Source organism: Gallinula chloropus, assembly GCF_964237585.1.
Source record: "Gallinula chloropus genome assembly, chromosome: 15".
Classification (NCBI taxonomy): domain Eukaryota; kingdom Metazoa; phylum Chordata; class Aves; order Gruiformes; family Rallidae; genus Gallinula; species Gallinula chloropus.
In genome coordinates, this window is record NC_140100.1 from 16,957,965 (window position 1) to 16,967,984 (window position 10,020).

Genomic DNA, 10,020 nt, shown 5'->3' on the forward strand with positions numbered 1-10,020 from the left:
CACACCAGTAAGAGACCAGTCTGTAGGGTTTAATGGCAATGGAAGAGCGCAGCCTGCGACCGGAGGGGCGGCCAGGCACGGTGCTGCCACGGCAGGGTCACGGGTCGGCCCCGGCGATGGGGACGCCGCGGGGCCCAGGCGGGCGTCGGTGTTTAAAAAAAAACAGCAATTAAAAATAACTTTGGTTGCGAAGACCACGGCTCGGGCACCCGCTCGCTCAGGGCCCCCCCGCAACCGGGGTGAGCACGGTGGTGCCGGCGAGGTGTCCCCTGGGGTGGCAGGCACCGTGTCCCCAAGCTGGGGCGGGGGGGGGACACTGGGGTGCGGGTAAGGGGGGGTCAGTCTTCCCAGCCTTTCTTTATGCAGAGGCCCCACTCCCAGGAGAGATGCTCCATCTTGTCGTCGTCGGTGACGAGGGAGCGGACGCGGTAGGACCCCCGCGCCAGCCAGCCCCGCGGCGCCTCCTCCGCTGGCGTCACCACCTCGTACTCCTCGGCCCGCGGCGCGTAGCTGCCCACCATGAAGACATCGCGGTCCACTGGGCGAGAAGGGGAGAGGCGGGATGGGTGATGGGTGAGCAGTGCCTGGCCAGCACAGACCCACCCCCCCAAAGCCCACCCGCAGCCCCCATGGCACTCACCGGGCCGGCCCCGGCGGTAGGTGAGGTGCAGGCACCGCAGCCCACAGACGATCTCCCTGTTCACCTGTGGGCAGAGGGCAGGGCTGCCGTGGGTGCTGCCCCATGGCATGAGGTCCCCTGCCCTGGGGAGAGGGGGGCATCCAGCATTAAAAGCCCTCTGGATCCTCTTGGGCAGGATGAAGGGCAGCAGGAATTCCTGGGAGAGACAGGGACCCCTGGGAGAGACAGGGACCCCTGGGAGAGGTGGGGACCCCCAGACAAGGCAGAGCCCCAGTGTGGCTGGGACCCCTGTGAGGGGCAGGGGCACTGGGGTCACAGCGATGCTACGTACAGTGAGGATTCCCGGGGTGACTGGGACATCAGGGAGGCAGGGACACCCAGAGGCACATAGACCCTGGGGGGAGGGGTGGGAGACAGACACCCCAAGGCAGCAGAGTACTCAGATGGCATGGCCCTTGGTGCAGCAGGGACCCATGGGTGGCAGGAGGGAACCCATAGGGCATGGACACATGGGAAAAGGGACCTGTGGGGAGCAGGGAGCCATGGGACAGGCACCCTGGGGTGTGAGGGCAAGGACCCAGGGAAGCAGGGACCCTGGGGACAAGGGCAGGGCAGGGTGTCCTGCCAGCCACGGCACAGGGCCCCATGCACCTGCCTCACCTTGAAGGACACCTTCACCCTGTAGTCCACCCCCTCCTTCAGCACGAAGGCTCGGCCCCGCAGCACCTCCAGGTCTCCTGTGCAGGGAGATGGCCTGTCAGCACAGCACCCCTTCCTCCTCCTCTTCCTCCCAGGGGTGCTGCCCCCACTCACCTGTCAGGTCCATGGTGATAGGCCCCGGCGCCTGCTCGCACATCAGGGTGAGCCTGGTCACCTGCACGTTGGGCACGCTGGCATCTGGGGACAAGCAGCAGGGCACAGGCCTTACCCCCGCACCCAGCCTGTGCCAGCACCCGGGGGCTGCCCACACACCCCCCCGTGCCGCAGGGCTGGGCCACGGTGCCGTGGCGGGTGTCAGGCCTGGCAGCACGGGCCAGGCACGGGAGAGCTGAGGCACCTGAGCCCAGCACCAGCCCAGCACCACCACCTCTGGGTGAGGAGAGGGTGGAGAGGGGCCCAGCCGCAGGTATCTCTCGGGGTGCGACCCCCTGGCTTGGGAGCAGGCCAAGGTGGGGTGCAGGGGGTGTGGGGAGAGCGGGCAGCATGCGCAGGCAGAGGCATCCCTGACAGTGGGTGCTGTCCTTGCTGCACCCCAACAGTCCAATCTTCACCTCATCGGCAGGTTGCACCCTGCCAGCCTGTGCACAGCCCCCTCTGCTTGCACACACACGTCACCTGCACGCCTCAGCACCCCACAGTTCGCACACCCCCTCCTCACCTCACACACACCCCCCCCCCCCCGCTGCCGGGGTGCTGCGGGGAGCGGGGTTGGGTGGGGGGCACTGCCTGCGCCCCGACAGCCTCCTGTCACCCCGAGCCCCGCGGCTGCTCGCTCCGCGCTGCCATCCCAGTGAATTTCCCGGTCCCTGTAACCGTTCCTATGGAAACTGCAGCGGTGCTCCCGTAACCACGGCAACCGGGGTCCCCGGGCAGCCCCTCCCCCTGCGCGGGGGGATGCCGGGGTCTCCGCACGGGTGGGGGGAGGGCAGCACGGCGTGCCGAGCCGAGGGTGCCGGTGGGTGCCGAGCCTGCAGCGGGGTGCCGGGGTGCCGAGCCGCGGCGGGCAGCCCCCAGCCTTACCCAGGACGGCGGGGATGGCCCCCAGCAGCGCCTGCTTGTACTTCCGCAGGCTCTCGTCCCCCGGGTCCAGCGCCTGGATCTCCCGCAGGCTCTTCTTCTCCGGCGTCTTGTACGCCAGGGCCGCGTCGGCATCATCCTCCTCCTCCAGCGACAGCGTCACCCCCTCCTTGTCAGCCATGATGTCTGCGGGGGACAGGCAGTGGCAGCCCCCCCGCCCCAGGGACACCCCGGGGGACACCCCCGTCCCCTGACACGCAGGCACCGGTGGGCGCGGGGATGGGGGGAGGGTGCTGAGCTGGCACATGCCGCAGACCGATGGGGACAATCCCCCACGGGGCAGCCGAGCCGTCCCCTGGTCGGGGCCGTGGGGATGCTCAGTGTCCCCGGGGCCCGGCGAGGACCTGAGGCGTTGCTGCCGGCTGCATTTCCGCACGGTCATGGAGCAAGACAAGCGGGTGCCTACGTGGTGCGCACGGTCTGAAGGGGTGCTTGCAGCCCCCCGAGACCCGTGGGCGCCCTTCACGCTCCGTCACCTGGAGAGGTCCCTGTCGCCGCCCCGCGGGCCCCCTCCCAGCCCCATCTGCCACCCCAAACCCAAGCGACCGGTGGCTCAGGGACGAAAAACCAGCTCCGGGCAAACGGTGGGTGCCAGGCTGCCGGGGGGCATAAGGCTGGGCGACGTCCCCGGGGCCCCTGACTCTGCCCTGCCCGCACCGAGCTCCCCTGAGCCCCCTTCTCTGGGGACGTGCTGGGGACACAGTCTGGGGCAGGGGCCGCCGCGCTCAGCGCCCAGGCCGCCGCGCCAGCGGTGTGTGTCCCCGCGGCAGCCGCGGTGGCCGGGGCGCGGAGCGATGGTGCCGCTGCACCTCCGGGCCCCGGCCAAGGCAGAGGCCCTGCACCCCGGGCTGCCCGGCAGCGTGCGGCGCCTGCCCGTGCGGCTCCCGCGCCGGGGATGCACCCGCCCAGGGGCTCGCCCAGCCCCGCATGGGCGGCAGGACGGGAGGGGGGTTGTGCATTTGTGTGTGTGTGTGTGTGTGCGCTGCGAGGTGGCGGGAGGGGGCAGCTGGGTGGCCCCTGCCCGCCCCCCCCGGGATGCGCCGGTCCCCGGGGTGATGCTCACACCTGAACGCACCCGCTGCCCGAGGGGATTCTCACCTCTCGGGGAGCGCAGGCGACGCTCCGACCCCCTCATCCCCGGGTGATGCAACCCCCCCCCCCAGGGGCAATGCCCACCCCACCGGCCCCAGGCGGTGCCCCACCCGCCCCGGGGCACCCAGGCGCTCCGTCTCCCCCCCCCACACCACCCCCCCCGCCCCGCTGCGCCGCTCACCTCGGTAGCAGAGCGCCAGCCAGAGCAGCTCCAGCAGCTGCCCGCCGGCCTCGCACACATCCAGGCCGAGCATGGCCGGGCCGGGCCCGGCGCCCCCCGGGGCCGGGCGGGGCGGCCGCTGCCGGGGCCCGGGGCACGGCTCTGCCGGTGTCGGCGGCTCCGCCGGGGCCCGCGGCCGCGCTCCTGCCACCCGCTGCCGCCGCGCTCGGCGGTGCCGGCTGCTCCGCTGCGCTCCCCGCCGCCGGCGCCGCTTTTCGCACCCCCCCCGCCCCCCCCGGGGCTCCCCGCTGCTCTCCCCGACGCTGCCCGGCGCGGCCCGGCGGGGCGGCGGCGGCGGCTCCCGCAGACGCGGCGGCTCCGCTGCCCGCCCCCGCCCGCCCCCGCCCCTCGGCGCCGGGCGGCTCCAGCCCCGCCGCTCATGGGCGGCGAGACTGCAGTGAGCTCATCCGCCGTGCGCGCCCGCGCAGCGCCTGCCCGCGCTGCCCGCGCTCTGCCCGCACCCGGCAGGAGCCCAGCCCGCGTTGCCCGCGCCCTGCCCGTGCCTTGTCTGCGGCCCGCACCGCCCGCACTTCACTCCGCACCGCCCGCACCCCCTCCCGCCCTGTCCGAGCCCTGCCCGTGCCCTGCCCGCACTGCCGCGCCCCTGCCCGCGCCGCCATTCCCACAGCCACAGTGGTTGCCCCCCCGCCCCGCACCCGGCAGCCCACCGGGTCCGCCATGGGAGTCCCCGGGGGCCCGGCCCGGCGCTCTCCCGCCCCGCCGGGCAGAGCCGCGGCTCCGTGCGGCGGGAGGTGCGGGGGGGCCGGGACCCGCGGGCGGGGCGAGGGCTGGGCTCGGGGGAGCGCGTCCCGGGGTACCCGTCGGGGCTCCCGGCGCGGCCGGCGGCAGCGGGGGGGGTGTCCGGGCGGGGCCGGGGCGGGGCCGGGGCGGAGCGGCGCGGAGCGGGGCGCGCACCCGCGATGCCCATCGGCGGCCCCCGCGGCCGGTACCCCCGCCTCCAGATGCCCTGTCTGCGCAAGGTGAGCCGCCACCGGCACCGTCCCCACGGGGAGCGGGCACCCCTCCGGACCGGGCGGCGGGCAGCCGGCACGGTGCCGAGAACCGCGGGAACCGGGGACCGAGAGGACCAGGGCGCTGGGACCGTTGGGGACCAGGCACCGGCGCTGCGGTGGGCAAAGCGGGCACCGGGGGAGCGGGCACCGCCGGCAGCACGGGCGCCCGGGATCCCCGGGGTCCGGGTACCGACACCATCCCGTGTGCCGCGGGACGGCGGGTACCACCCCGGCCCCGGGCGCCGCCCCACGCGGGGACACCCCCGACAGCTCCCCGGGCTCCGTGCTCGGCCCCTGCCCCAGCAGCGCTCGCTCCCCGCAGCCGGGACCCCGCGGGCAAGGGCTGCGGGCGGGCTGGGTGTCCGCGCCTCCGGCACCGCACCGACCCCGGCTGCTGGGTGCCCCGCGGGGGTGCAGGGCTGTGCCCGGGCCAGGCACTACGTGCCCCAGGTCAGGCTGCGGGGTGCCGGGCTGCCCCTGGGATGGTTACGGGGTGCTCTGGGGCAGGGAGGGGGGAGCCGGGCTGTGCCCAGGCCGGGGGCTGAGCTTGCCTGGCAGATGGAGCGGATGATCGTCAGTATGCAGGACCCTGACATGGGCATCAAGATGAGGAACCAGCGCCTGCTCATCACCGTCATCCCCCATGCCATGACAGGTGGGTCCCCGCGGTGGGGCGGCCCGTGAGGCATACGGGGCGGGGGAGGCGTGTGGGTGCTCCCGGGCAGCGCCCAGCACCCAGCCCCGTGGCACCCGGCGCCACTCGCTTCCCTGCAGCCTCGGGTGCTCAAGTGCTGCAGCTGGGATCAATTATGCATCGTCTGAGTGGGGCGGGCGCTGGCTGGGGCAGGCGGCCCAGCACGTCCTTGGCGGGGGCCTTGTCACCCCTTGTGACTCCCCCTTTGGCACCTGCTGTGCCATGCCAGGGTGCCCCGGGTCCTGGAGGGGAGAACCCCATCACCCCCCACTGATGCTGTTTTGCTCCCCAGGGAATGACATCGTGGAGTGGCTCATCCAGAAGTACGGCATCTCTGAGGAGGGTGAGTGCCCCCCAGCGCAGCCGGCCACCACTATGGGGCTGACTGGGGCTGTGGAGCCCCGGTGCAGCCCCTGCTCCTGTCCCCACTTCCCCAGAGTCACTGCACCTCGGCAACCTCATCGTGAAGCACGGCTACATCTACCCCCTCAAAGACCCCCGCAGCCTGGTGCTGCGGGCAGACGAGTCGCCCTACCGCTTCCAGGTACGGCCCCGCTGGCAGCGCGGGTGCCTGGGTGTCCCCCCAGCTGGGCACTGTGTTCCCCCACGGGGTACACCTCAGCTGCTCTCCCCACTCCCTCCAGACCCCGTACTTCTGGACCAGCACCAAGTGGCCGGCTACGGAGCTGGACTATGGTAGGTGCCACTGTGCCACCAGCACGGGCTGCAGCCACTGCTCAGCTCCTGCTGAGGTGCTGCTGATCCACTTGCAGCCATTTACCTGGCCAAGAAGAACATCCGCAAGCAGGGTGACCTGATTGAGCACGAGAAGGTGAGCGGTGCCCTCCTCACAGCTGTGATGAACTGGGGCGGGGGGGATGTGTGTCTCAGCTCATCTGGGAGTGTGGGGCTCACCCTTGGGGTGCTGGAGGGGTGGTGGAACCCGGAGGCAGGTGAGGGGACATCTGTCGCCATGCCCACGGGGTGACGCTGCCACCGCTGCTGCTCCCCAGGACAACTACAACCTGCTGCACAAGCGCATCAACCACACGTGGGACTTCGTGGTGATGCAGGCACGGGAACAGCTCCGGTGAGTGCTGCCACACCCCTGGAGCCGCCAGGCATGGAACACCCGTGGGTGCTGGCACAGGTGTGGGGGTGCCAGCGCCTCCCCTCTGCCTTTGCACGGCCAGGGCGGCCAAGCAGCGGCGAAAGGGTGACCGCATCGTCATTGACTGCCAGGAGCAGGCGTACTGGCTCGTCAACCGGCCCCCGGTAAGGATGGGCTGGGAGTGGGGGCAAAGGGCACCAGGCTGGTGGGTGCAGCCCTGGGGGGCACCCTGGTGTGGGGGGAGCAGGGCTGGGGGTCCCGCCAGCCCCCGGTGCCACGCTGTCGTTGCAGCCGGGAGCCCCCAACGTGCTGGAGCAGGGCCCTGAGCGCAGGAACCGCCACACCACCCGTGTCCAGCTGGTGAGTCAGGGGTCAGGCACCCCCCGGGCTGCCAGTGGGCACAGGGTGTACCCACCCATGCATGCTTGGGGTGCTGAGCTGCCTCAGTGCGTGCCCAGCCATCCCACCCCAGGCTCTGCCCATGTATTTTTGGAGGGGGCAGGGGGGGTTGGGGGGGGAACGTGACTCTGCTAACACCCCTGTGTCCTGCCTGTCCCCCCACCCAGCTGAGCCGGGGAATCCCTGTGTTTGTCTGTGGCCCCATCTTCCCTCCACACCAGTCCTGGCACTCTGGGGTGCCTGCAGACACCCCTGAGCCCTTTCCCGTGTCCTCACCCCACTAACGCCGCCCCGGCCCCCCGCCCGGCCCCTCACTAACTGCCCACTTTCTCTTCTCTGCGCCCTGTGCTGTGTCCTCTGCCCACGTAAGTGTCACTAACCCAGGGTCGGTGCCGGGGTGGGGGGTGGATGCCGGGGTTCACCCCATGGGCTGCGCTGGCTGAGCCAGGAGGGGTGTGGGGATGAGGCTGGAGGCCACGGGGATGGGCCATGGGGTGCCGGGCCAAGACGCAGGTCTCTGCCCATGGTGGCACTGGGCAGGGCTGGTGGACACAACGTCCCGGCTCTGCCCCGGCTTCACCTGGCCCCACGTATCTCTTGCAGACCAAGAACATGGATTACTACAAGCGGGAGGTGAGCGGGGTGAGACGTGGGGGTGGCTCCCGGGGGCACGGGCTGCCAGGCCCCCCTGACATCTCCCCCGTGGCCAACCCCAGATCGAGTACTGCAGGAAGGCCATGGCCAGGACCAGGGTGAAGTCCTCCATCTGCCTCGAGGGGTGAGTGGCTGGCGGCCGCGGGCAGGGTCCCTGGCAGGGTGATGGGGGCACCAGCATCCCCGTGGCTGGCTGCCAGCACCACAGCTGCTGGCACCTTGCTGCCATCGCTCTCAGTGGGGAGCAGAGCTCAGGCTCCCCGGGGTTGTTGTGGAGCCAGAGCACATCCCCATCATGTCCCCGCGGCGGCTGAGGACAGTGGCAGTGGCAGGATGGTGGTTCTGGCCACCTCCAGCCACTGCTCCTGGCAGGTACATCAAGTTCAGTGAGCAGTACGTGCCCCATGACCCCATCATGTCTGGCTGCCTGCCCAGCAACCCCTGGATCACGGACGACACCACGTACTGGGCCATGAATGCCCCCACGTAAGCACCCGCAGGGGCTGCCAGCTGCTGGCCCCAGCCCACAGGATGGGGTGTGGGGTCACACAGGCAAGCAGCAGGCTGGCTGCTGCCAGGCGTGATGCTGGTGTCCTCACAGGGTGCCAACCCCCACGAAGCTGCGTGTGGAGCGCTGGGGCTTCAACTTCAGTGAGCTCCTCACCGACCCCCTGGGCCGGGCACAGCTCCTTGACTTCCTCAAGAAGGAGTTCAGTGGTGAGCAGCTTGGCCTCGCATCCCCCAACCCAACACCCCACCCCAGTGCCCCAAACCCACCACCCCATCCCAGCACTTCCAGACTCACCAAATCCACCACCGTGTCCAGGTATCACCTAACCCACCGCCCTGCCACAGAAGCACCACACCTGCTGTCCCATCCCAGCATCATCCCTCCCCTTTCCCATCCTGGCATCCCCAAACCCATCACCACATCCTCACATTCCAGCCACTCTTGACCAATCGATCCTGGCGGCCCCTGACCCACCACTCCCTGCCAGTGGCCCCATCCCTGAGGGTTTGGTCCCATAGCTGTCTGGGCTGTGGAGCGGGGGGGCCATCTCCCTATACCTGGTACCCTGTCCCCCTCCCCAGCTGAGAACCTGAGCTTCTGGGAGGCGTGTGAGGAGCTGCGCTACGGGGAGCAGTCCCGCATCCCCGAGATTGTGGACTCCATCTACCAGTGAGTGGCAGCAGGGTGGGGGTTTGGGGAGCTGGGGTTTGTGGGGGTCAGCAGGCCAGCATCAAGCTTCGTCCCACCGTGGGGCTGGGTGCTCACTGCTGGCCACGGCTCCCCAGGCAGTTCCTGGCACCCGGGGCCACGCGCTGGGTGAACATCGACAGCAAGACCATGGAGCGGACGCTGGAGGGCATCAAGACGCCCCATCGATACGTGATGGACGATGCCCAGATGCACATCTACATGCTGATGAAGAAGGTGGGTGAGGGCAGGGGGTGGGTGGGCTGGACTAGGCAGGGCAGGGGTGGGTCGGGCTGGAGCCTGATGCCTCTGCTCGCTCAGGACTCCTACCCACGGTTCCTCAAGTCTGAGCTCTACAGGAACCTCTTGGCTGAGGCCGTCATCCCTCCGGAGACCAAGAAGCGGTGAGGGCACGGGCCAGACCCCCGGGGTGCTGGGGTGGTCCTGGCCAGCGCTGACCCTTCTCTGCCCGCAGGGTCTTCCCCTTCATGCGCAAGCAGCGTCACTCCAGCCCCAGCCCTGCTCTGCTCCTGCCAGCGGGTGATGCTGAGGAGAGGAGCAAGGGCCCTGCGACTGCCCCTGTCCCCGAGGAGGAGAGCTGAGGGTCCCATCTCCCTGCCAATGTGGGACCCCCCCCAGCCCGATGCCCTCCGGCTCAGCTGCAGCCCCTGCCCAGCACGCCCAGCCCCGCCGCAGGACCCTGCCGGCAGTAGCACTGAAGGAAGAAGCCATACACCCCCCAGCAGCCCCCCACCCCGGCCAGGCTGGCCCCCTGCAGCCCCTGCTCATCTCCCCACACCCTCCTCTCCCTTGGGGAGCCCGCACCCAGCCGGCCTGGTGCGGGGTCACCCCTCTCTGCAACCACCTCCACCCCAGGCACAAGCTGTGGGGACAATAAAGCCCCCGTGGGGGAACACTGTGGCTCCTGTGGTTTTTGGGGAGAGGGGAAAACAGGAGGTGGCTGGGGGGTGGGGGTGGACAGAGTGGTGGCCACCCCACTGCAGCAAGCCCTGCAGTGCCCGGGTGGGGGGCACAACCACCACCCACAGCTCTGCTTACGCTGAGGGGCAAAACCAGACCCCTGCTGCCCTCCTGGCACAGCTGAGCTGGCACTTGGGGCCCTACAGCACTGGTGCACCCCTGTACAGCCCCACGGGGGGAGGAAAAGGCCTTTTGAGCAGGATGGGGTGGGGGGTGGGCAG

At 70.6% G+C, this 10,020-nt stretch overlaps 2 protein-coding genes across 3 annotated transcripts; one reads left to right on the forward strand and one right to left on the reverse strand.

Annotated features, from left to right (window-relative positions):
• Positions 1–8: 8 nt before the first annotated feature.
• On the reverse strand, positions 9–4,130 carry ARHGDIG (Rho GDP dissociation inhibitor gamma; the record flags this gene model as incomplete). Its single annotated transcript, XM_084271006.1, is given in 8 exon segments — positions 9–538; positions 641–704; positions 1,301–1,377; positions 1,454–1,537; positions 2,381–2,563; positions 3,711–3,810; positions 3,812–4,034; positions 4,036–4,130. Coding segments are annotated over 8 exon segments (1,026 nt in total). The 3' UTR covers positions 9–338.
• Positions 4,131–5,320: 1,190 nt separating this feature from the next.
• RGS11 (regulator of G protein signaling 11) lies at positions 5,321–9,435 on the forward strand (the record flags this gene model as incomplete). Of its 2 annotated transcripts, none has more annotated exons than XM_084270997.1 (16): positions 5,321–5,417; positions 5,749–5,799; positions 5,894–6,000; positions 6,101–6,152; positions 6,230–6,288; positions 6,470–6,546; positions 6,650–6,731; positions 6,859–6,927; positions 7,570–7,599; positions 7,683–7,744; positions 7,993–8,106; positions 8,222–8,337; positions 8,713–8,800; positions 8,917–9,055; positions 9,140–9,222; positions 9,294–9,435. In XM_084270997.1, 16 exons carry the CDS (start codon positions 5,321–5,323, stop codon positions 9,418–9,420), a joined length of 1,353 nt encoding a protein of 450 aa, XP_084127123.1. In that variant the 3' UTR covers positions 9,421–9,435. The 2 variants fall into 2 exon arrangements, with proteins under 2 accessions (XP_084127123.1, XP_084127124.1); XM_084270998.1 differs by having other exon boundaries at positions 7,576–7,599.
• Positions 9,436–10,020: the final 585 nt, after the last annotated feature.